This window comes from Exophiala viscosa (assembly GCF_022695815.1).
Source record: "Exophiala viscosa unplaced genomic scaffold EDD37scaffold_1, whole genome shotgun sequence".
Taxonomy (NCBI): domain Eukaryota; kingdom Fungi; phylum Ascomycota; class Eurotiomycetes; order Chaetothyriales; family Herpotrichiellaceae; genus Exophiala; species Exophiala viscosa.
The window spans coordinates 1235799-1260808 of NW_026944353.1; the positions used below are offsets into that span (position 1 = coordinate 1235799).

The 25010-nt window shown below is 51.7% G+C and overlaps 10 protein-coding genes across 10 annotated transcripts; 7 read left to right on the forward strand and 3 right to left on the reverse strand.

Annotated features, from left to right (window-relative positions):
* Positions 1 to 150: 150 nt before the first annotated feature.
* On the reverse strand, positions 151 to 2184 carry EDD37DRAFT_21728 (uncharacterized protein). The gene is made up of 2 exons (XM_062810363.1): positions 1591 to 2184; positions 151 to 1536 (listed from the first exon to the last, which is right to left on the reverse strand). Exons 1-2 carry the CDS (start codon positions 1973 to 1975, stop codon positions 416 to 418), a joined length of 1506 nt encoding a protein of 501 aa, XP_062674701.1. The 5' UTR covers positions 1976 to 2184; the 3' UTR covers positions 151 to 415.
* Positions 2061 to 4539, reverse strand: EDD37DRAFT_21184 (uncharacterized protein). Its single transcript, XM_062810293.1, has one exon. It carries the CDS (start codon positions 4305 to 4307, stop codon positions 2448 to 2450), a length of 1860 nt encoding a protein of 619 aa, XP_062674702.1. The 5' UTR covers positions 4308 to 4539; the 3' UTR covers positions 2061 to 2447.
* Positions 4540 to 5113: 574 nt separating this feature from the next.
* EDD37DRAFT_615300 (leucyl-tRNA synthetase) lies at positions 5114 to 8308 on the forward strand. The gene is made up of 2 exons (XM_062815589.1): positions 5114 to 5726; positions 5779 to 8308. Exons 1-2 carry the CDS (start codon positions 5151 to 5153, stop codon positions 8131 to 8133), a joined length of 2931 nt encoding a protein of 976 aa, XP_062674703.1. The 5' UTR covers positions 5114 to 5150; the 3' UTR covers positions 8134 to 8308.
* A 218-nt stretch (positions 8309 to 8526) lies between these two features.
* EDD37DRAFT_557562 (tRNA uridine 5-carboxymethylaminomethyl modification enzyme GidA) lies at positions 8527 to 10671 on the forward strand (the record flags this gene model as incomplete). Its single annotated transcript, XM_062813712.1, has 2 exons — positions 8527 to 8636; positions 8685 to 10671. 2 exons carry the CDS (start codon positions 8527 to 8529, stop codon positions 10669 to 10671), a joined length of 2097 nt encoding a protein of 698 aa, XP_062674704.1.
* Positions 10672 to 11523: 852 nt separating this feature from the next.
* On the forward strand, positions 11524 to 13586 carry EDD37DRAFT_615304 (NCS2 family nucleobase:cation symporter-2). The gene is made up of 2 exons (XM_062815590.1): positions 11524 to 12965; positions 13022 to 13586. The coding sequence occupies exons 1-2, from the start codon at positions 11684 to 11686 to the stop codon at positions 13483 to 13485; spliced, it is 1746 nt and encodes a 581-aa protein (XP_062674705.1). The 5' UTR covers positions 11524 to 11683; the 3' UTR covers positions 13486 to 13586.
* An 819-nt stretch (positions 13587 to 14405) lies between these two features.
* Positions 14406 to 16235, forward strand: EDD37DRAFT_603737 (uncharacterized protein; the record flags this gene model as incomplete). The annotated part of the gene is made up of 1 exon (XM_062814676.1): positions 14406 to 16235. The coding sequence occupies one exon, from the start codon at positions 14406 to 14408 to the stop codon at positions 16233 to 16235; it is 1830 nt and encodes a 609-aa protein (XP_062674706.1).
* A 462-nt stretch (positions 16236 to 16697) lies between these two features.
* On the forward strand, positions 16698 to 18023 carry EDD37DRAFT_603738 (GDP-mannose transporter; the record flags this gene model as incomplete). Its single annotated transcript, XM_062814677.1, has 4 exons — positions 16698 to 16934; positions 16995 to 17085; positions 17147 to 17527; positions 17584 to 18023. 4 exons carry the CDS (start codon positions 16698 to 16700, stop codon positions 18021 to 18023), a joined length of 1149 nt encoding a protein of 382 aa, XP_062674707.1.
* A 274-nt stretch (positions 18024 to 18297) lies between these two features.
* On the forward strand, positions 18298 to 20161 carry EDD37DRAFT_660869 (uncharacterized protein). The gene is made up of 2 exons (XM_062819121.1): positions 18298 to 18487; positions 18546 to 20161. Exons 1-2 carry the CDS (start codon positions 18418 to 18420, stop codon positions 19844 to 19846), a joined length of 1371 nt encoding a protein of 456 aa, XP_062674708.1. The 5' UTR covers positions 18298 to 18417; the 3' UTR covers positions 19847 to 20161.
* A 20-nt stretch (positions 20162 to 20181) lies between these two features.
* Positions 20182 to 22063, forward strand: EDD37DRAFT_615309 (PLC-like phosphodiesterase). The gene has a single exon (XM_062815591.1). The coding sequence runs from the start codon at positions 20454 to 20456 to the stop codon at positions 21780 to 21782; it is 1329 nt and encodes a 442-aa protein (XP_062674709.1). The 5' UTR covers positions 20182 to 20453; the 3' UTR covers positions 21783 to 22063.
* EDD37DRAFT_615311 (beta-Ala-His dipeptidase) lies at positions 22064 to 25007 on the reverse strand. Its single transcript, XM_062815592.1, has 2 exons — positions 23908 to 25007; positions 22064 to 23856 (listed from the first exon to the last, which is right to left on the reverse strand). The coding sequence occupies exons 1-2, from the start codon at positions 24976 to 24978 to the stop codon at positions 22156 to 22158; spliced, it is 2772 nt and encodes a 923-aa protein (XP_062674710.1). The 5' UTR covers positions 24979 to 25007; the 3' UTR covers positions 22064 to 22155.
* Positions 25008 to 25010: the final 3 nt, after the last annotated feature.

The window sequence follows — 25010 nt, forward strand, 5'->3', positions numbered from 1 at the left end:
GCAATGACTTGTTCTATAAGTAGGCTTCAGGCTCGGTAGAGGGCGACTGGTTGCGACCACTCAACCGTGCGGCGGACCGACAGAGAGACATGATACCTGATTATGGCACTCCTTAAGCTTGGCCGAAAATGCTACACGACCAAGTCGGAATCAAGTGCGTTCAAGAAGCTCAGGAATCCTACCATAGACAAAAGATATGGCTGTGAGCGATTCGAAGGTGAAAAGACGCATTTTCGTCACGTCAACGTGATGCATATGTATTTGCTTAGAAAGTCTGTTGTTCGCTAGCACCGGTCTTTTGACCTTGCTGCCGCCACGGGTATCAAAAATCGACAAAAAGTGAATACGTTTCAGGGAAAGAAAGCACATCTCTACACCCGCCTCGAATGACTCAGTGCCAGCTCGTTTCGTCCAACTAAGATGACACAGTGGCAGACTTGTCCTTGGTCGTACTTCTGCGTCTGATGCGAGTCGTCTCGACCATGGCAGGAAACGCCTCCGCAAAACCCGGGCCAAGCGACCAGTTCTCCAGCCGACGGACATGTCTCTCAAATACCGGATTGATGACGGGATCCTCCTTCGCCGATGTAGATAGAAGGCAGTCAATAGGATCGTAAGGCCAGTTGACGCTCAAGTCGTTGGTGAAGGGGATAAACCAGTTCTCGAACGGATAGTCTTGGAAGTTAGCCACGAGTCTGTCCCGCATGCGCGGCCAAGGAATATGGTCGATCCAAGCAGGATGTGGTGTGAATATCTGCGCAGGTGTAGGCCGGCTCCATTCAGGGATGGTCTCGTAGTTCTCTTGGGTCGGGTTGATGAGCCAGCGCATAAAGATAAACATCACGAACAGTGTCGCGGCTTGCTCAGGCATGTCGGATATGTTGGGGAATTTGCTGATGATGTCGGTCATTAATTGAGATAGCGGGTCAAGACGGTGGCCGCCAGAAGGGTTGAGAAGCGAAGAGACGCTGGGATAGCTTGGACTCAGCATCTCCGTGTTGTTTTCACGCTGTCGCGAATGCAGAAAGTTCAGCAACAAACCGTCTAGCGGGCATGTGGGTGGCATATGCTTGGGAAGAGCAGTCCAGGGTGTTTGGAGCTGTGATTGCTCGGTCAAGGTTGGTGCTATGGCTGGGTAAGCGGAGCGACGCGTTGGTGAAGTTGTCTGCTGCGGTTGCGAAGCCGGGTTCTGGGACTTCTGGCCAAGACTGTCGAGGAGAAAGGTAAATGAGAGCCGCTCGCCAGACTCGTTCAGTTCGACGCCACGCTGCAAATTGTCACGCTGATGATTGAGCGCGTCTCTCGATGCAGCCCACGCTCTGTTGTTCTCGGTAGTCTGCTCTTCCTGTGCGAATGGCGAGGGATAAGACGAGTTCTCCAACGGTTGTTGGGCCAATGTGGGTGATGTGGAGAATTGACGACCGTTCTGCTGGCCATCTAGGTACGGATCGGTGGCAGGGACGTTGTTGGATTGAAAGGCACTAGTCTGTTGCTCCAGTGCAGTTTGGACATTGTGTTGCGCAGCGGTCGCAAGATCTGTATGGTATGAGCCACTGCTTACATTCTCTGGTGCACTTGAGCCATCAGTACCTGTCAAGCCCTGAGCTCCTACAATGGGCTGTATTATGGACATGATCGAGGCCAGGCGCCTCCGGATCTCGTCGTTCTCTGCTTGTATGGCATCTTTTTGTCTGATCACAGCCTGAAGCTCTTGATATGGTTGTTGCGACGTCAACTCTTGTATCCTTCGTTCGAGGTTGTCGATCTGCTGCTTCGTCCGCTCTCGGATTGCGCGCTGCGCTTCTCGGTCATTGGCGCGCTTTTTCGCGAGTTGTTCTTGCGTGAGGCTTGCTACTCCTCTGGAGCCAGACGACGGAGCCTTTCGTTTTCGACCAGCATGCTGCGACGTAGTGGTGTGGCCAGCGCTGTTGCCAGCGGGCGAGGTGGTATCTGAAGCATTTAGATCATTTTGCATTGTTCCTCGCTAAAGTGGTACTCGACGGACGGCCGCAAGTGTCCACTGAGATGCTGCGAAGGAGATATTCGAGTCATTTGCTCGCTGCACTTGCCCTTGGAGGTATTGCAAGGTGTCAGGTGCGAAAGGTGGATTTATAGGTCACATGACTCAGCCTGGCCAACTGACTATGAGTGAAGGTCTATGTGATTTATTAACCTAGTTACAATGCTTTCGCAAGCTGAGGTAATGCCCCCACTAGGATGCATCGTTAAATCATCTCTAAATGATGTTGTCTCCTGACACACTCACAGTTGAAGCAAGCGCAAACCCCAATCGCGCAGAGCCCAAAAGTTTCATCAAAAAGACACCGTAAAATCTGCAGAGTAAGGATATCGTCGTGTCCAAAATCAAGGCAAAGCAAAGCTCAATGTTGCCCAGCACACTCAGCATGCAGCAGATGCCTGCTCGTATCGATGCCTTGGGCCGTGTATCAACGACTCTGCCAGTGGTTGGATTCTTTGAAGACGGTGTCGACATCAACCACATCGACAGAGGAGAAGTGGGTGCGCTTAGAGGCTTGTGCAACCGGCTCATTCCAGAACACCTTCTCCGCTTCGTCTTCCAGGCCGTAGTACTCGTTGTCCAGAAGGCCGCAGCTTCCCAGAGCCATGCGATTGACATCAATTTCCTGCTCAGTGGCATACTTGAAGAAGGTACGCACATATTTATTCTTTGCAACCTTCGGAAGCGGGATGTGACCACCTCTGTATTTTGCGAGATGCTTGTTTCGCTCCCTATCAAGCAGTCTTCCGTCGAGTCTTAGAAAATCGTAGATACCGCTGTCGGTGCTCTGTGAAGTATATTCAGGTTCGTCAAATTCGTAGCCAACAAAACCAAGTTTTCGGCTGAATGGAATAAAGTCGTTCCTGCTTAGTTCCACAGTAGTGTCGAATCTGAAGTCTTCATCATCCTTTGGTGGTTCTCTGATCAGATGACCGTTCTCCTCATTGAGAATCGTGAAGACTTTGTGAACATCTCCCTTGACAAGAGTGTCCGTGAGGTAGAGGCGCTCAACAGTTCTTGGAATGGCGTGGAGGAACTCTTGGGCCAACCACGGAGACTCAGAGTGGACGTGCAGCTCTAAGGTCTTCAGCTTCCGGAGGTGAGGAAGAGAGTTCTTGAAAGCTCCCATGAAAGTCGCAAATGTGTTCGATATCTCATAAATGGCTCCATGAACACATAGCTTGAGCACTTTGAGCTTCGTGGAGTCTCTCAGTAGACCCTCGAGGATTGAAGCACCTTGGATCAGGAAATTAAAACGGTCGAAAGATGTTTGAAAGAAGCTGTTCGGAATGACCAGAGAGACTCTTTCCAATGTCGGAGCAATCCTGCCTATTGTAGTTGCCGCCGTCATGATCCCGTTCGAATCGATCTCGAGTTCCTTGATGGGGGGTGCCTCTAACCACTGCGGCAATGTGAAAATTGCGTATGGAAAATAGTTCAGGTAATCACAGTGAAGTGCTGATCGGGGGTCTGCACCAATTCGAAGACGTTCCAGGCGCGGCTTGTTTTTGAGAACGTGCGCTTGAGATACGGGCATGTTCATGTTGTCCACGGCTAGCGCTCTGAGGTTAGTCAGACATAGAATACTGTTGAGCAAAATGAGGCGGTCCTGCCAGCCTTGGCCTGTACTTGGGAGCTTCTTCATCGAAGTCATAGTCAACGAGATATCGTGTTTTCCGCATGGGTGCGCTACAGAACTGGTCTTGGTGTTGTATTGGTCTGGTCCCACGCCAAAGATCTTCAGTTCCTCTAGTCCAGACAGCGTCTTTGTAGATAGGAGTTCAGCGAAGAAACAGAAGTAATCAGCTGGACTGTTGTGAGGAATTTCGATTGTGAGGCTGCGGAGCTTCTTAAGGTGATGAATGTGACTGAAGGTCCAGGCACGGAATTGCTCGATCTCATTATGGTGCACAATTTGAACGGAGCGAGCCCAGGCCCCACTGGTAGCCGTCTCATGGTACATTTGCCGACAGACGAGTGGTAAAGCTTCATAGCCAGTCGTGGGGTGCGATCCTAGACTTTCTCGACGACGGTAGTATGTGTCCTCATCGACGTGAAGTAGTATTTTGTCACGAATTTCGCGAGCAATGCCGAGAAGATGTGTTTGCGGGTATGAGATTGTGCCCAGGGCGATAGTTGCAGATTGTGGTCGAAATTCCTGAGGACCTACCCGTCGTGTAAGAGCTCTCTGAGTGAAGTCTTGAGTAAGGTCCTGAGCATCGCGTGTAGAAAGGCTGGCTTCACTCTTTCTGCCCCGAGCTAGGACCGCCGATCCTGAATGAGCCATCGCGGTCGTGATACACTGAGAGGAATCATGCAAGTGTTGAAGGGACGAAGAGAGGAAGACCACGGGGCAAGGTCTTCGAATGAAGAAGATGAATGATGAGTATAAAAAGAAAGCAAAGACCTCAAGTAATGAATAGAGGTAGTGAGCACGTTGCTTTCTTGGGGACTCGGTGGACTTCACTGGTAACGGCTGTCAATAGCACATGCGTGACATGTGGAATATCCGTATTGGGATGAGTGACAATAGGAAGAAGCTTGACTCGAAGGACAGCTGAGGTTCGTATGAGTGTTCTCTGAGTTCAGGAGAGCGACAAGCAAGCACTCAGCCTTCCGCCGTGATAGCTGGGTGCATGGATCAGTCATCGGCATCGCTGTCGATATAGAATCACGACAATAGCTGGGTCAATGAAGACAATATCGATAGTCCATTGTGACTGATGAGGCACGAAAAGCCTCAAGCAGCTCTCATATAACCCTTGGACAGCACGAAGACTGCGGACTCACGTGCCTACCATGCCTGAGTACAGGCGCGAGTGTGTCACTTGTAAGTGATTCCAACCGGTTCAGACCTCGCAGCAGGGCGCCAACTTGGCTGGATGGTGCGAGTGCGGCGACACTGGCCAGAGGCCAGAGCAGCAAGGTGTGTATCCAATTGAGCCGGCGCTCGGCAGCCATGAGAGCATACTGGTATATTTGTGCGTGTCTTGAGCGAGGTGAGAAGTGATTGATAATGTTTGTGGACGAAAGCCTTGGATAAACGCGGTGTGGTTTCGAGAGTTTTCTCGGCGCGTGAACCCTATCTAGGTACCTAGCCGTAATTGCCATTTCGAGGCCCAAAACTGCGATGGGTGAACTTCGGCTCACGAAACACTGTTGCTTTTTGTCGCAGTTCTTTACAAGATTGTGTCCTTGGAATATTCCTGCATTGCAAAATGCTGCTATATCGGCGAGGGGAGGGTTGGAGGTGATGAAGCAGTGCTTTCCCCTCCGCTGCTTGACGGGCTCGAAATGTGCCCGACATTTCAGCTCCTCGTGCAGGCGGGCAGCCGCGTCCCCAGATCCCCGTCGCCTTGACTTTCAAGCCATTGATGCAAAATGGCAGCAAAGATGGGCGAAACAGTCCCGCACGCATCACCCAGGCTCGTCTCGGATATCATACATTCTTCCCATGTTTGCATATCCGTCTGGATCTTTGCACATGGGCCACCTCCGCGTCTACACGATTTCCGATGTTATAGCACGCTATCGACGGATGCGAAACGATCGAGTCTTACACCCGACAGGCTGGGATGCCTTTGGATTGCCGGCTGAAAATGCCGCAATTCAGCGTGGTATTGATCCTGCTGTGTGGACCGTAGACAACATTGCAAAGATGAAGCAACAGCTCAAGGGCATGAATACAAGTTTTGACTGGGATGCTGTAGGTCAACAGGCAAGATCGCATGTACATAGCGCTGATTCAGTGTTCGTAGGAAATTTCTACTTGTTCGCCGTCGTTTTACAAGCACACTCAGAGCATCTTCTTGAAGCTTTTCAACCGCGGCCTAGCATATCAAGCTGAGGCACTTGTGAACTATGATCCTGTCGACAAGACTGTTCTAGCAAACGAGCAAGTTGACAATAACGGACGATCCTGGAGATCTGGAGCCATGGTGCAGCAGATCAACCTTCGCCAATGGTTCTTCCGCATCACCGACTACAAGGAGGCTCTTCTTAGGGATCTCGATTACCTGTCGGAAGGGGAAAAGTGGCCCGAACGAGTGCTCTCTCAGCAGCGTAATTGGATCGGGCGTTCGATGGGTGCTCGCATCCAGTTCACAATTGAGGATGAAAGTGGCAACTCAAGGCCCATACATGTCTTTACGACAAGGCCCGATACTTTATTTGGGGTAAAGTACCTCGCTTTGTCGACGAGCCATCCTCTGGTGTTGCAATTGGCTGCCAACTCTCCGGAACTGCAACGATTCATCGATCGACGAGCCTCATTCACGCCAGATACCAAGGAAGGATTTGAGCTGCCGCTCCGTGCAATCAATCCTCTTTCCCAGGCACTCGATATCGAAGCAGAGCCCCTACCAGTCTATACTGCACCATATGTGCTCGAAGCTTACGGCGAAGGTGCGGTCATGGGCGTTCCTGGGCATGATTCCAGGGACCTCGGCTTTTGGAAGCTCCATAGACCCGGAGATCCGATTGATTTGGTGGTAACACCCCAAGAAAGGCAAGCTGGAAACACTTCTGTCCTTCCTGAAGATCTGCAAGAAGCATACACCAGCCATGGAATCCTGACGTTGATATGCGGACCATATGCTGGCATGAAAAGCACCGAAGCAGGCTCCAAAATCGTTGATGACCTAAGCAAGAGGAGCCTCGCCGAACCATCCGAAACTTGGAGACTTCGCGACTGGCTTGTTAGTCGGCAGAGATATTGGGGGACACCCATACCAATCATTCACTGCTCAGATTGTGGCACTGTTCCAGTGCCGGAAGAAAATCTCCCCGTGGTCCTGCCACGACTGGATTCTTCCATTAAAGGCCAAACAGGCAATCCTCTCGACAAGATGGACGACTGGGTCAATTGCAAATGTCCCAAATGTGGTGGAGCTGCTAGGAGAGAAACAGACACCATGGACACTTTCGTGGATTCTTCTTGGTACTTCGCCCGTTTTCCAGACTCACAGAACGAGGTCGAACTCTTTTCTGCCGATTCAGCAGCCACAATGCTACCTGTGGACACCTATGTGGGGGGAGTCGAACACGCCATCCTGCACCTCCTCTATGCTAGGTTCATCTACAAGTTCCTATGCAGTGAGGGGCTTGCACCTGGTGACAAGGGCCACCGCGAACCTTTCCAACGTCTTGTTGCACAAGGAATGGTTCACGGAAAGACTTATTCCGATCCCGATACAGGAAAGTTCCTCTTGCCCATTGAGCTCAATGTCGATGGTGACACAGTTGTGGTCAAGTCAACCGGCAAGACTCCGAATGTGACATTTGAAAAGATGTCCAAAAGCAAGCACAATGGCGTCGATCCGTCAGTGGCGATTGAGAAGTTTGGTGCGGATGCTTTACGAGCTCATATTCTCTTCGCAGCCCCTGTCAGTGAGGTGCTACAATGGGACGAAGAGAAGATTGTTGGTATTCAGAGATGGTTCGGCCGTGTCAGTCGCCTTGTGTCAGGGCTGGTTGAGCAGCAATCTGTGGGCGGAGGGCGCGCGTCGACCATGGCCCCCTATAAGTTGGACTATTTGACTGACCACGATGCCAATGCGCTACTTCTCACGCAAGCTACGAGCAAAAGTATATCTCACACCTTCGAAAACGACGTCTACAGCTTGAATACCGCGATCTCAGACCTAATCAAGCTGACGAACGCATTGCACGATATCGGTGTGAAGAGATTGACGCTTATTGTGGCACAACAAGCAGTCTCTGCACTGCTAAAGATGATGGCGCCTGTAACGCCAGCTTTCGCCGAAGAGTGTTGGGAAGACCTTACGGAAGACGGGGACTCGGGAAGTATCTTCGAGACGGCCTGGACTGGTGACATTCTCACTCCAGACCAGGAGACCGCCTTGCAAGGACGCCAAAAATCCATGATATGCGCCGTGCAGATCAATGGAAAACTCCGTTTCACGGCATCAGTTCCTTCCTCGCAGTCACAAGGAGCTGTGAGGTCTGATAAAGCAGCCCGAGAAGCAGAAGTCCTTCAGGCCGTGCTTGCAACCGAAGATGGTCGGGTCTGGTTGACGGAAAGGAATGACTGGCAAAAGAGGAAAAGGGTGGTGGTTGTAGGCGACGGAAAAGTGTTGAATATAGTCTTCTGAGGACTGAACAGCACAGGTCATTGGGTTGACCTGCATCTTTCCAAGCTCGAGCAACTGTAATATCTAGACTCAGTGTACATGTGTAGAAATACTTTAGGGAATCGGTTTCGTATTGAAAGCCCGATATGTGGAGGCGACCTCTGCACCAGGCTCCCAATGGACACAATTCACCTTGTCATTGTACTTCTGTATTCCCCAGCTCGACCTGTCATGGTAACACGAGTACTGCTCTGTCCACAAGCCTTGTGGTGACCTGCAGCCTTGCACACCAGGTCATCCGAGGATTATCCGTCACCACAAAAATGTTCCCCTTCGATTGCTCCTCATACTACGTTCTTCGAGCAGGACATTGTGACGATATCCTCCTGCATTGCAGACCTGCCACATTGCATCATGAAAGTGATGCGTAGGCCGCCCGGCGTCTTCAGCTGGGGTCATACGCCGCGAGCAAGGTCGCGTGCTTTGCAACGCCGATGCTTCGCTGCGGTGGCGGATGCAGTCCGGTATGTTTCGAAGGTACGCGCTTCCAAGTGATCGCTAACATTTGGTAGACCTTACGATGTCGTTATTATAGGCGGTGGTCATGCCGGTACCGAAGCCAGTGCAGCTGCGGCACGATCTGGTGCCCGAACTGCGCTTGTTACTCCATCCTTGTCCAATCTCGGAGTCTGTTCCTGCAATCCCAGTTTCGGCGGCATAGGCAAGGGGACCATGATGCGCGAGATCGACGCCCTGGACGGAGTGGCGGGACGAATCGTCGATAAAGCCGGTATACAGTTCAGAGTACTGAACAAGAGCAAAGGACCAGCCGTCTGGGGCCCGCGAGCGCAGATTGACCGAGAACTGTACAAGAGATATATGCGAGAAGAGATGTTGTCCACGCCGAATTTAAGCATCTTGGAAGGCAAAGTTGCAGATATAATCACGTCGCGGGATGGCTTGGATCCGAACGATAAAGTTGCAAAGGCACGTATTACAGGCGTTCGTCTAGAGGATGGACAAATCATTCCCGCATCGCACGTCGTCATCACCACAGGGACGTTCCTTGGGGGAGAAATACACATTGGTCTCGAAGCATACCCTTCTGGGCGGATAGGCGAGGCTGCAACCTTCGGGTTGAGCAAGTCACTACGCAGTGCCGGATTTACATTAGGACGGCTTAAGACTGGAACCCCTCCACGACTCGATCGAGACACTATCGACTTTTCTGTACTGGAAGTGCAACCAGGCGATTCTCCTCCTAATCCCTTCTCGTATCTCAATGATACCGTTCAGATAGGCGACGAGGGTCAGCTAAGTTGCTGGGCAACTGACACAAACGAAGCGTCACACGACATCATCCGTGCAAACCTCGATAAATCCATACACATCCGCGAGACTGTGAAAGGACCTCGGTACTGTCCGTCGCTGGAGTCGAAAATCATCAAATTCCCACATAAGCCGAAACATATGATATGGCTCGAGCCCGAGGGTCTTGAGCCAAATAAGGTTATCTATCCGAACGGAATCAGTATGACTGTGCCTGCTGACGCACAATATGCGATGCTGAGGACAGTCAAAGGACTGGAAAACGTCAAAATGCTCCAACCTGGGTACGGCGTCGAGTACGACTATATTGACCCGCGGAATCTCTTTCCAACTCTTGAGACCAAATTAATCAAGGGTTTATTCCTTGCCGGGCAAATCAACGGTACTACAGGCTACGAGGAGGCAGCCGCTCAAGGTATTATCGCTGGCATAAACGCCGGTCGGGCTTCACAAGGCCATGGCGCCTTTACACTCACTCGCGCTGAAGCCTTCATCGGGATTCTAATCGATGATCTGATAACCAAGGGTGTCAGCGAGCCGTACCGCATGTTCACCGCTCGAAGCGAGTATCGGATGAGTTGCCGCTCCGACAATGCCGATCTTCGTCTCACCGAGAAGGGTCGTGAAGCCGGCGTGGTCAGCGACAAGCGATGGGCACATTTCACCAGCACGCGCGACCAAGTGGTCGAGTTGCAGGAAGCGCTGAAGAATGCCGCTTTCTCGAGCCAGGACTGGTTGAAGTTCGGTATCGAATCGCGGGTTGATTCGACTAAGAAAACTGCATTCACTATGCTCCGGTCAACTGGAATGACTGTCGACTTGCTCTCTAGCCGTGTCCCAAACCTGTCCGCAGCCTCCAACTTCGAAGATAAGGTTAAGGCACGAGTGCAAATCGAGAGCATCTATGCGCCATATATTGGCTTCCAGCAGAAGGCCGTTGAGGCTTTCGAACGGGACGAGTCCCTCGCGCTCCCTGCAGATTTGGATTATGACAAGGTCCCCTCGCTGAGGATCTCGGAAAGACAGGTATTAAAGCTCGTGAGACCTGGAAGCATTGGAATGGCGCGACGAGTCGAAGGAGTTACTCCAGCGGGAGCACTGCGCTTACTGCAGTATGCAAGAAAACCCAGGCTAGCCAGTGTCTCAGCCTCGACAGTTGCCGCATCGCCGAGCGAGGAGTTATTGAAGTCAGAGAGAGCAGAAGCTGAAGGCGCCATCGGTGCTGCGTGACGAGTATCGGCTCGAGATGTGTACAGTAACGTGTCTTAGAAAACAGCATAGCGATGGGCGTTCCGTGATAGTGATTGCCGTCCGCATCAGGACGACGGGGTGGTTTGATGAAGCAAAAATTAAGGTTGATTCAGGACAACGCCGAAGTCCATACCGTCTTACCATTCCGCTATTCCTGCCTATACGAATTCGCATCCCGTCTCAGAAGTGTCAAGAAGACAGGCTGGAACGGAGTTCTGCGCGCGTCAAAAGAGCATGGTGCATACTGCCCTCGGAGCCGGCAAGCAAAATGCATTCGTGGCGGGTAGCATTTGTGGTCACTTCCTACGCGAGTAATCGATCCGCCAGCAGACCGTTTAAAGCCACTGATAGTGGCTGCAGGATTTGACTCGATGGGTTTACGTAGGGCTACGAAAAATCAGCGGAGTATTCAGGGGATCAGAATTGACATGAGACGTGATTGGAAGGCAAGAGTCGGGGTCTCGTGCCTGCAGCTGGATATGCCGGAAGAAGGATTTTGATGATTCGAAAGAAAAACTCATATAAAGCGCCTATCTATGCGTCGGCAGGCACCGGACCAACCACAGTACCGGATCTGGTTATAGGTGGAGTTTCAAGGAGCTCCATCTTGAGGCGACGGCCGGTCGCAGCCTCGACCTACTCTGCCAATCCCCTCACATCACTTTGGAGCTTCTGTGGCCGCCGGCCACCGCCATCCACCAACGGGCACTGGCGCTTGGTATAGGCCAGATCACTCCACAACAAGAACATATGGCCCACTCGGTCTTTGATACCTCAATGCACATTTTTCTTGGCCTCTGCGGAGCTGGCCATGTGCCGATGCCCACCACAGGAGTGTTTTCGAGTACTCCAGGGTGTGATGTATAAAGATTCGATGCCCCAGAGCCAATGTGGTTTTTGTTTGTCACGAATATCTACCATTCGCTGAAACACACAACGCATTACTCGATCGATTGCTGCTTCCACCACATCTCTCCTCACCACCGTCAACATGAGCGAAGCAGACAGAATCGGGCCTGACATGACCCCAAAGAAAACATTGGCTGACCGAGCCAATGGGATGCGCAAGACATTCTTCACCAAGCATGGGCTCGTCGGCGACTACGACTATGGTTTCCTGTTCCGCCCTAACATCCCTTTTCTCAAGAAGGACCGCCGGGCGAGTCCCTTCTTCGGCCTGAACGATGATATGCCCGTTGTTCTGGCTCTCCTGCTGGGGTTCCAACATGCTTTGGCCATGTTGGCCGGCATCATAACACCACCGCTGATCTTGACCAGCGCTATCAATCTCACGACTGAGTGGCAGCAATACCTCGTCTCGACATCCCTCATCGTCTGCGGTATCCTCTCTTCCATACAGATCACTCGATTCCACATCTACAAGACACCATACTACATCGGAACTGGATTGATCTCTGTGGTCGGTACCTCCTTTGCTATCATCCCGGTCGCTACGGGTGCTTTCTCTCAGATGTACACGAATGGTTTCTGCCCGGTTGCTGAGGATGGAACACAACTACCATGCCCGGACGCTTATGGCGCGCTGATTGGCACCTGTGCTGTCTGCGCCTTGATCGAAATCGCCCTGTCGTTCCTCCCACCACACGTGCTCAAGAAGATCTTCCCTCCGATTGTGACTGGTCCGACAGTCATGCTTATCGGTATCTCCCTGATTCAGAGTGGTTTTGAAGATTGGGCTGGAGGCAGCGGGTCATGCATGTCTCGACCTGATACTGGCATCTACAGGCTCTGCCCTGACGTTTCGGCTCCACATGCCCTTCCTTGGGGAAGTGCCGAATTTGTTGGTCTTGGTTTCCTGGTTTTCGTCACCATTATCATCTGCGAAAGATTTGGCTCGCCAATCATGAAGTCGACAAGTGTCATCCTCGGTCTGCTCACTGGTTGCATCGTCGCTGCTGCTTGTGGATACTTCGACAGATCTGGTATTGACTCTGCACCTGTTGCTTCATTCATCTGGGTCAAGACGTTCAAGCTGTCCGTCTACGGTCCCTTGGTCCTACCAATCATGACGGTCTTCATCATCTGTGCTTGCGAAGCCATCGGCGACGTCACTGCTACCTGCGATGTCTCGAAACTCGATGTTGAGGGTCCAGAATTTGAGTCGAGAATCCAAGGCGGTATTCTGGCAGACGGTCTCAACGGTTGTCTTGCAGCTTTGATGACAATCACCCCTATGTCAACCTTTGCTCAGAACAATGGTGTCATTGCGCTTACACGATGCGCCAACCGACGCGCTGGATACTGCTGCTGCCGTAAGTCATACTCCAAATACATATCCTACAGTGCTTTTACTAACAACATATCTCAGTCTTCCTTATCATCATGGGTCTTTTCGCCAAGTTCTCAGCGTCACTCGTTGCCATCCCATCTTCAGTCCTCGGAGGCATGACTACCTTCCTTTTCTGCGCGGTGGCTGTCAGTGGTATGGCAATTGTCAGCCGCGTGCCTTTCAACCGTCGGACTCGATTTGTCTTGACCGCAGCTCTGGCTATTGGCTACGGCGCAACCCTTGTGCCCACCTGGTTTAGCTATGTTTTTACATATGAGGGTGGCAATCATGCTCTCCGTGGCTTCTACGATGCTATTGTGTTGGTCTTGGAGACTGGCTTTGCCGTCACAGCCTTTGTCGCAATGATCTTGAACTTGATCCTACCAGACGAGATTGAGGACATCCCTGCGGAGGCGGCTGAGGAGTCTCGCAAGCACTCGGCTGCTACCGGCACTGATGATGAGGTTTCCAAGGTCGCTATGCCTACGAAAGAGGCTGTATGATTGTGATGAATGTTATGAAGAATGGGACTTACGGCCATGAAAAGTGAATACCTTTGTTCAGCTAAATAGAATGTCTAGATAATGAAGAGATCTGTTTTATATGTCTGCTCGAGTATCTCTATTGACAAACAATTGCCATGAACCCTGTTGGAAGGGGTCACGATAAGTGAACGCCAGGTTTGTAGGCTGTTTCGCTATCAATGCGTCACTGGCACAGTCCAGCTAGTGTGGTAGATGACCTGCGCCAGAGAATAATTGTTAGCAGAGAATCTAAGATTTTTATCTATTTCCTGACATTTGTTTTTACCGCTCCGCGCTCTGAGCACTAAGCACTGAAAAAGGAGTGAAGTATTATGGTAGTTGAGTGACCCAGGTGGCCCCCAGGAATTCCTGCCTCGTCAAGCATTCATTTACTGTACAAGGCTGCGAGGCTGTGACCATGACAACGAATGGAAAGTCTGCCCGATAAGGTTTGTTTTGGCTCCCGTTTGTGCCGTGGTGCCCGGTTTTTCCGATTTGGTCTCTGGGCAGCACGGAGTCCAGGAAGAAGTTTCCAACCCAATCTCGCTACGAGTCTATGACCAGGCCTATGTCAAAATATTCCAACAACAACGCGCTTCCTACTTCAGTGATCATCCCATTGTTATTGTAAGGGAGAAACTGGAAAGTCAACTTACACTGTTCACTTCAAACGAATATTGGCAGCGTTGCGCCCGCTCTTAGGCACCGAACGACGTATCAGACGACATCAGTCACACCACCGCAGGCATGTGCTCTGATTGAATTGCACCACTTGCTTCACGCTCAGACGGTTTTGTTCCGAGCATCGAAAGCCATGTCTATCTAAGAGGACGGCCTGAGCTTTGCCCTCGTCCTCGTCGTTGCAATTGCGCCACGTCAGAGGCTACTCATCACACACGATGGCGTTCAACTTCAACTGGTCGCCATTGTCGACCGACGCAGGCTTCCTCCCTCGAGCACAAGAACTCCTCACCAATGCCCTCAATCGAGCCGACCCTAAACCCGCTATCATCGTCGACGACATCATAGTCAACGAGCTGAACCTGGGCGATGTGCCTCCCGAGCTGGAAATCTTGGAGATTGGTGATCTGGCAGAGGATAGATTCCGGGGCACATTCAAAATGATGTACAAAGGGAACGCATATCTCACGCTCAAGACCAAGGTGCAAGCGAATCCGTTGAACACATATGTGCGCACACGATCAGCTTTCGCATCGCCCCAGCCATTGGCCGCAGATACAGGCCTTACGATTCCTCTACAAATAACCTTGTCAGAGTTTCGACTCTCTGGCTTCATTATATTGGTCTTCTCCCGACAGAAAGGGCTGACACTGGTTTTCCGCAACGATCCTCTCGAATCCCTACGCGTCTCTTCGACTTTCGACTCAATACCTTTTGTGGCCAACTTTCTGCAGAAGGAAATCGAGAATACGCTACGTGGGCTACTCATGGACGAACTTCCAGCCATCATCCATCGTCTCTCCTTGCAGCTATTGGTACCCGAATACAAAGTGCATGAGGAAAGAGAGGTTGGGTCAGCCGCGACCGCAAAGGCCGAAGTGGTTGTCGATCCATTGGCGAGTCCTCCTCAAGACCCTGTCGATTCCACGGGCAATGCCCTGACACCAGCCGAAGTTGCGGCTCTGTCACTCGATTCCTCTCTTGAGACGCTGTCGCTGTTTTCACGGAAGAATTTGGTTAGACTGGCGACATTGACTGATTCCCATCGTACGTTATCTCTGTTCACACCACCCATCCGGGACGCTGTGTTCAGAGCGTGGACCGGTCCGCTTGAGCGTGGAGAAATGACGACGACAGGGACTTACAGCCGAACGCAAACTCCCGCGCTGTCGAGGACGCATTCATACGCTGGAAGTCTTAGCACTGCGACGACCTTTACTCTGGACGGTAGCTCCAATACTCGACCCAGTCTACACAGTTTCCATTCTTCTACATATGGCGTGAGTATGGGCACTTCACGTCATGGCCAGGGACATAGGCCCCGCAGGAGGAAGAAGCGAGTCGTCGATCTCCGAGCCCATTCAGAGACCGGAGAGCCAGAAACTGTCACCGAGGACGGCTCAACCGCCGATACCGCGAGTGTCTCGGAAAGCACCTCAGCAACGACACCTTCTGTATTTTCTGCACCAGCGGCTACGATGTCATCAGACCCGAGTCGAAGTATCGACGCCATGTCCCCTCGAAGTCCTCTGATGCCCAAACGAGGTGACACGCTTCAAGACCTGGAGGCACGGGCAAATGATCTGCGTAGTGTTAGTGAAGGAACACCTGGACCTTCCACGTTGCGCCGGAGTGAGGAGCAGACGGCGAATATCGAGGATGGGCAGAGACCTCAAGATCCCAATGCGACGATACGCGCACGGAACCGAAGACCTATCCCTATGACATTCGACGAAGATGACACTCCAAGGCAATCGATGTATCTGCCAGAACAGCAAGAGCATACGTTTGCAGAGTCGACGGCCCAGCCTTTCCACAGGTCTGCTGAGAAGCCGGGTCCTTCACGTCCAGCACTTTCAGCACTTCCAAGTTTCACTCAGTTCGTGACAGATCCCAACAATGCTAGCGGTATCGCCGAAAGGGCATGGATGGCCAAAATGGCTTCGGAAATGGCACGAAGGTATGAAGACGAGCGATTGAAGGGCAGCTTTGGGTCAATGTTCCATCGGGATGACGAACGGCCACCGCCACCGGCATATGCCCAGTAGTTCTCCTCTCCAGGATTGCAGGTGTAATGTTTCTTTTGGTGGATGTACAAAAAGTCTTATGGGCTCATGATGTCTAATGATTTAATGTGTATAGAAGATGTGGATTGTCCCAAACGTCATTGAGCGATCTCCTCTTCTGGAGCAAAACTATACGCAGATTTCCTTGCTCTGCATGAGCATCCGGTATTTTTGTTGATTAACCGTGATTGACGAGGACTCAATTATCGCATGCCAATCCTAAGGTCTTACCAATGTCTCGGCTCGACAAACGAGGCTGGGACGATTCTTGGCCGGCAAAGAGGAGGTGTTTGAATGTTTCTAATTTAGGCTTTAATTAGTGCAAGTTCCACTTCCCCTTTTAATGGTCACAGACCTGCCGTCTCGATTGACGCGTCTTTTTCTTCGCGAAGTCGAACGTGCTTTTTGGTATAATGATGTCGAGTAAGAAAACGAAATTTCAAGATGAGCAGAATGGATGAGAAGGAGTCTGGTGAGCAGGACGGCTTCCTGCTGAAGCCCGCGCCCCATCACCGGGCCCGCGTCGATCGCGGCATGGGTACCTCTCTTCGTCAACTCGAGAACAGTCCTGGTGCTGCTGTTCTGGCATACTGCTTTTCCTCGATCAGCATGACGGTCGTGAACAAGTATGTCGTTTCGGGCTCGTCTTGGAACTTGAATTTTCTTTATTTGGCCATTCAGGTATGCGCTGCGACACTTTGGTACCACATCAAGAGGCTGCTGCTAACACCTATCTGATAGTCCGTTATTTGCACGGCTGCAATTCTGGTCCTGAAGCAGATGGGGTTTATTCCTAACCTTGCTGCCTTGGAGACCGGCAAGGCCAAGAGATGTATGTCTGCGACAACCAACTGACACTCGCTCGTTTTCCGGCCGTGCTAATACCGGAACAGGGCTCCCCGTGTCTGTGGCCTTTGTCGGCATGATTTTCACCAGCACCAAGTCCCTACAATTTCTATCTGTCCCGGTATACACCATCTTCAAGAACTTGACCATCATTGTTATCGCCTATGGTGAACTCCGGTGGTTTGGCGGCAAAGTCACCCAGCTGCTTCTGCTGTCATTCGGCTTTATGGTGCTCAGCTCCGTCGTTGCTGCGTGGGCTGATATCCAGGCTGCCCTCAGTGGCGCTGGGCACTCGGCGGAGACTGCCGCCGCTGTCTCAACTTTGAACGCTGGCTACGCATGGATGGGGCTCAACATCTTCTGCACTGCCTCGTACGTCCTGGGCACGCGCAAGTTCATCACTTCGCTGAACTTCAAGGACTGGGACAGTAAGCTTCTCATGTACTACGAGGCATTGCGAATCATGCTGACCACGATGTACTAGCCATGTTCTATAACAATTTGCTATCTCTCCCTATTATGGTCATCTGCTCCCTACTTACCGAGGACTGGTCTTCGACAAACCTGGCTAAGAACTTCCCCGCCGAGTCGCGCAACAACCTCATGATTGGTATGCTCTATTCTGGCCTGGGTGCCATCTTCATCTCGTACTCGTCTGCCTGGTGCATTCGCAAGACGTCGTCGACTACATACTCGTTCGTCGGTTATCTCAACAAGCTCCCGCTCGCCATCAGCGGCATCGTCTTTTTTGACTCTCCCGTCACGTTTGGCAGCGTCTCGGCTATCCTGCTGGGATTCTTCAGCGGCCTCGTTTACGGTTATGGCAAGATGAAGCAGAAAGAGCAGTCCAAGCAGGTCCTCCCCACCTTTCAACGGGCCATGAGTGCTAGCTCTCAGAGCCAGAAGGATGCATCCAGCTCATAAGCCAGTACCGGCCACGCTAGTCGAGAGTGATCAGAGAGTAGTCGAAATAGCGAGGTAAACCAGAGCGAGATCCGCCACGGCGCGAAGTTATATACAAACATCCACGTATAAGTCTGTATGTTGTGAGCATCTTGCGTTTGAATGAGAGCCAATTGTAGCACGTATGTGAGATTGTAGAATTAGATAGATGTCTCGGCTACACGGACGAGGCTGGGATGAGTCTTGGCCCCATTACGTCTTCTTGCCAGAAATGGAGATTAAATGATTGTGGGGAGAGCTTCATCCTGCCGCGCCTGCTGTCTTGCGATCAGAGAAAACAGCCTTTCACATCTACATAGAATCAACAAGTCTGGGTCATTAGCTTGCACCCGGACTGAGAAGGACATTGCCTGTCATGGATTATTTCAAATCACTTGTCGGCGGACTACAGCCTTCTCAAGCGCCTGTCGTCGCCGAGGATTCTGGTAAATTACGCCTACTTATAAGCAAGCAGACCGGCAAGGGCTAACGAGCGTACCACAGACTTTGCAGACTTTGCTGCAGCACCTCCACCATCCCCTGCTTCAATCCCTCACTCTCCTGCCGATGCCCAAGCCGCGGAACCGACTGCTGGTCCAGGAGATGGAGTGGTCTACACAAAATGGTACAGAGTGTGGGAACGGAGCAAGCCTTCAGATTTCATGCTCGAAGCTGTCATCATTCCAATCATCCTCGTCGCTCTACTCGTGCACTTCTGGGGAACCCGGAGAAACCGAAGTAAAGCCAAGAAATGGATGGCTGTGCATGCGCCGCTGCTGGACCGGGAGTTTGCTTTAGTCGGCTATAACCAGGTGCCCAAGGTCACACCGTATGCAGAAGGCGTGCAAGGTGACAGCTTGCTTGCCGCAAGCGCAAAGCTTCCTGGTGACAATGTGCCGGACGATATGCTCAGGGAGAAGGCGGCCTGGGAATACGAGACCTACACCACCGGACGACAGAATGTCGCATTTATGGATGTCAAGGTCTTCCTGAAGAGACGGATGAACCCTGTGATGATGATCGCCGAAGAAGTTGCAGGCTTGGTTGCCGAGTCTGTCAAGCCGAAGCCGGAAAGAATGGAGGCAGTTCTATACACCTTTGACGGAAAGGAGAAGGAGTTTGTCCCACCTCCCGTGCCCGGGTCGGAAGAGACAGGTAAAACCAAAGCTGTCGGCAACTCTACATACGATGCCTTCGTCTTTGCTGTTGTCAACAAGTTGGCCATGCGGAAGCTTCGGGAGGAGCGCTACGATTTGTCTCTGACGTTCACCAAGGACAGTCCCAAATTGCCGAACTGGGCGACCGTCATGAGCGAGAGCGGCGAGGTTACAGACATGATGCTGACGAAGGACCTGATCGATGCTGTTACGAAGGCTGGAGATCTTTTCGAGTACCTCATCGTTACGGACCAGCCTACGGACAAGCCCACCACCCTCAATGAGACCACTCCGAAGAAGCGTCTGAACCTTTGTCTAAGGCTGCCACCTGATGGTGAATACCTTTCCACATTGCCTATCTTCCAGGCTTTCCTTAGACTCCCTGATTTCCTGGTCAGCTCTGCCAAGCTGAGGCCCGAAGTGCTGAGAAAGATCAATGCTATTCGAGAGGAAGAGAAGGGCAAGCTGAAGAAGGTTAGTGACAGAGAGGCTGAGGAGGAGCGCTTGAAGCAACTGGACAAAATGAAGAAGGAGGAGAGGGACCGCAAGATGAGAGGGATGACTGCAGAGGAGCAGCGGAAGTTTTTGGACCGGGAGAGTGAGAAGAACAGGAAGAAGCAGGAGAAGAAGATGACACGGAGAGGTTAGGCGCCACCGTGTTTTCGAAGGACGGCTTAGTTGTAGTTCGAAAGTCGATGCTTGACCTGGCCTTTGGCTTGGTCAACCAAAAGTGCATAGGTACAGATACAATTGCTGTTGATAAAGAAAAAGGTCTTTGTATATATGTAACTTGACTTATTCATCATCAACGATTTGTTTACCCCAGACTCCTCAGTCAGCAGTTTTCTGCCTGGCTAAAAATAATCCTCCACAGCTACCAGTCAAGCCTAGAGAGGCCGGCATCAACAACGCCGACAAAACCCACCAACCCTTTTCATTTCCTGTTACAAGCCATGTCTGTATGTTTCAGGCCTCTCCAGGATACGGAGTTACAGCTGTCATTGCATCGAATCCATTTGCTTGCGCCGCCATGGGTCCTTGCATCCTTGGCCCATGCGGATCTTTCCACACGTCTCTGGGCAGCGGTTCTTGGACTGCGCCTCTCCCGGCCTTGCACACGCGGCTTTGTGGTTTCATCCACGTAGACGCATCTCCAGCTGCGCCCAGCCGCAACAATCATGAGGAACCAGTTTGACATTGTGTTGACTTGCCTTTTTGCATTGAAGTGAAGTTGAGCCTCATCTTTCTTTCTTTTATGTCTATAGCGAGTTGCTGCACATTTCTCGCCATCGCCTGTGCTGTCAATACTCACCCATTTGCTTGCCTCCCCAGTGTACTTACAACTCCACTGGTAAACAAACCAGGAAGCCGAAGAAAAGACGAAACAGGACCACATCATATACACTCTGCATCAACCATGCTCTCCCTGCGCTCGCTCACATACCTCCTCCCTTTCCTCAGCATAGCATCCGCCGCTTCGCTCAACCCCCGCGAGACAGCCTGCAACAACTCCCCCGACCTCTGCTCCAAAGCCTACAACGAAATCGTACACCTCGGTGCTCATGACTCACCCTTCGTTCGCGATTCCTCAACAGACGACTCCACCTCAGGAAATCAGTACTACAACACGACCGTACAACTCTCCGCCGGCGTAAGACTAGTCTCGGCTCAAGTTCACGAGTCCAACTCGGAATGGCACCTGTGCCACTCCTCCTGCGACCTTCTCGACGCAGGTTTACTCTCAGACTGGCTCAAAGAGATCAAGACGTGGCTCGACGACAATCCCAACGAAGTAGTGACAGTCCTGCTTGTTAACTCGGACGACGCTACCGTCTCAGAACTCGCCGCGCAATTCACGACGGCCAGCATCGTCGACGACTGCTATGTTCCTGACTCCACGACTACACCGCCCACGACCTGGCCTACCCTTCAGGAGATCATTGACGATGGCAAACGACTAATGACCTTCGTAGCCTCGCTCGACACTAGCACAATCACCACGAACACGTCTTACCTTATGGACGAATTCACATTCATTTTCGAAAACCCCTACGACAACACCAACACATCGAGCTTCACATGTGCGCCGAATCGACCAACCGCAGTGGAAAACGACGTTAGCGCCGCAATCGACTCCAACCGGATGGCTCTGATGAACCACTTTTTGTATACTGTTGGCGCATTTGACATCGAAACACCTGACGTAACAGACATCAACACCACAAACTCTGACAGTACCACAACGACGGGAGCCCTGGGGCAAGCTTTGGCTAGCTGTAAGAGCGACTACGGCGAAGTGCCCACCTTCACACTGGTGGATTTCTTCGACCAAGGTCCCGCAATCGATGCCGTCGATAATATGAACGGGGTTACTTCGCCAACGGGCAGGACGGCGGTGCCGGCAAGAGATACGGATGAGACCGAGAGCGCTAGTACATGGAGCAAGACGAGTTTTGAGGGGGTCGAGGAACTCGCGGAAGATGTGAAGGATGGCCAAACGCCAAAGTTGGGCGCGTGGATTTGGGCGGCTGGGTCGTGGACGTTTGGTGGGATCAATTTGAGTGGTGGTAATGTCTTGTCGTGAGATGCTGACCGTACAGAACGTACTGCGCCCGGATCTTTGAGAATTGGATTGTATATTGCGCTGAAGGTGGCGTATATATCGGGAAGACTTTTGCATTGTAAGAACTTGGAAAATACTGGCCAAAGAGATTGGAATTGGAGGACGTGCATTGGATTGTGCAGCACAGCATGGCATAGCGACGGCGTTTTCATTTGGAAAAGGCATACAGGTCTCATCGACTTATGCTTACGAGGACATGATTCACATATAGGTGTATAGAATTGGACTCTTTGGGCCTTGCTACAACCCCTTAATACTTTGAACCATACGATGGCACGAGCCATATATCTATCGTTTTGATTACCTTGTGACAAGCAGTACAGAATGCTCGTGTTCAGAGCTTACTAAAAACCTGCTTCAGCACATCTCTCCCCTTCCAAAGATTCTCAACCCGCATCCGCTCGTTATCAAGATGCGCATTGTCACTAGCCTGGCCCATGGGGAACATGGCGGCCGGTGCATCGAATTCGTGTTCGAGAAAACTTAGGGCCGGAATAGAACCTCCTTCGCGAATGAAGAGTGGTTCTCTAGGCAAATTCGTCGATGTGAATGTTCCAGTCGTGGCAAGGGACGAGGCACGACGATGGGATGAGCGCTTCGTGCCGGAATCAGATGAGCTGGTGGTGTTGGATATCGCGTTTTGTGACTGCTGCGTCAGCGATGAGAATGAGCGGCCGGATGAGCCGGGAAGATCAGGATTCCAAATCTCTGTGACGGCTTCTTTGAGAGCCGTGTAGATCTCGCTCTTGACATTGCCGAGCCAGGGGTCGGCCTGGGACGTGATTCTTACGTCGAGTGTGTTCGAGCTCTGTAGCTTCGAGAATTGGTCTTGCAGGTATGATGTCAGCCCTTCAGCGATCTCTTCAGCAGTCTGGGATGGGACGATGCGGATCGACAGCGTGGCTTTGGCGGATCCGCTGATCGTGACTGCCGTTTTGGCCTCTGGGACTTCGATGCGGTGGACGGTCAAGTTCGGGTACCGCCAGCGTTGCATCAGGGAAAGGGCGAATCCTTTGTCGTTTTTGATCTCGGAGTGGCCTGGTAACAAGGCGGATGTGATGGCCATGTAGGACCGCATTTCGGATTCGGATAGTTCATCGACGCTCTCGTAGAAATCTGGGATGGTGATTTTAGTGCCCGAGGGACCGATGAGTGTAGCGAGAAGGACGGTCAAGTCTTTCAGGGGTTCGTGCTGTACGGACTTGCCGTCCATGCCGGAATGTAGGTCGGGTTTGTTGGAGGAGACGGTGACGCTGGCGTGGATGACGCCTCGCATGCCAAAGGTCAGGCACGGGATGTGGTCATCTAGCCAGTAACTGTTGGAGAGGAGGACAAAGTCTACAGGCCCAATTGTGTCGTGTATTGCCTGCACTGTTTTGCGGAAGCCACGGGAGCCGGCTTCCTCGTCCCCTTCGAGAAGAAGTGTTACGTTGCAGGATAGGGATTGCTGTTGTACCAGGTCTGCAATTGCGTAAATGGCGGCGAGAATGGGACCTTTGTTGTCTGTCACGCCGCGACCGTAGAGATAGCCGTTCAATGGCTGAAGACTGAATGGGTCGCCGTACCAATTTGGATACTTGTTGGATGAATCTACTTCGGCATCGACCACGTCGTAGTGCCCGTAGAAGAGGACCGACTTTGTCGACTTCAATGGCTTGGAGGCGGCGAATTTCGCTAGCAGAATTGGATTCACTCCTTCTTGGGCTGACATGATGGTTGTGGTCGCACCGAAGGCATTGCATTGTTTGCGGAGGAAGGTAATGGCGTCGTGGCAATCGCGGACACAAGAAGGATTAGAAGCGACGGTGCGGTAGCCGACGAACTCGCGCAGGGCATTGATGAGTTCATCGTTGTTTCGTACGGAAGACGCTATCGACGCATGATGTTGAGCTTCGGCATTCCAAAAAGAGATCAGACGATTATTGCCACCGGTTACCAGAATATCGTGGTCAGGAGTTGTAGTAAGACTCATTGCCAGGATCTTTCCGTCCGCAGCCTGCCAGGACTCCGTCTCTTTGAAGTGGTCATTGTAACGCTGTACAGGTGTCAGTTGCGGTGCTTCTCCAGATGGCATAAACAAAAATACCTTGACCCATCCTTTACTGGTTCCGCACAAGATGCTGTTATTGTTCACCAGAATTTGACTCACATCTCCGTGTTGGACGTTCAGTCTCTGGACCAATTGATTCGAGGCAAGGTTGTAGACGTTAGCTATCCCATCCGAAAGACCGGCGTAGAGGAAGGAGCCGCGGAATGAGAGGCTTAAGACATTTGACCCCGGGTTCTTGAACTTTGTGAGCTGTGAGACTCCTTTCGACGATAATGCATCAATCGACCACAGCTTGATTGTGCCGTCCCCACCGCCTGTGATGAGGATCTCCTCGTCTTTGCCATGGTTATATAAGCCTTTGATGACCATCATGCTGTATATGTAGCTCTTGTGAGCATAAGGTAGATAGTTTCGACCAGGAACAGTCAAGATCCGGCCTCCTTGATTGTTCAAAGTGACCGATGCGCCATCTTCGTCGGAGATGACATTAGCTGCGCCTCCAGGACCCAAAGAATCGAAGAATCGATGTTTCCGAGAACCAGGTGTGAAAGTCAGACTGGGCGACGTGACTCCAGCCTCTGTGCTGATCTTGTGCCAATGGATGCTTGCATTTTGAGCTCCCCAGAACAGGGTCTGTTTCTTGATAGAATGAGCAACACAAAATACATCGCCTATTTCGAAATGAGAGTAGAGTGAGTACAGCCTTTGGAGGGTTTGCGCCGACCACACATTGACAATGGAGTCGGCACCCGTGGAGAATAGCAGTGATTTGTCCTCTGAAAGAGTAAGGCTCAGGACACTTTCTTTGTGTGCTGGTACAGTGGCCAGCAGCTCGTAGGCTTCGAGAGACCACACAGTGATACTGCCACCTTGCACGCCGGCGAACAGGACATCATCGTCAACAGCAAGTGCCTGAACACTGCCCGGCGCACTTATACGGTGGATTGGGCTTTTGGGTGACTTTGGGGTCAGTGAGGATGAATCCGTCCCATTCGTTTCCTTGTTGATTTGCTGAACCAGCTGCTCAGCTTTCGCGGACTCGAGTGACAATGCCAAAGCAGGGTTGGTGGGCAGGCGACTCTGTGTAGGAGAGTCAGTCGTCGCCATCCCTTGAAAACCATGCAAAGAATCGAGTAACA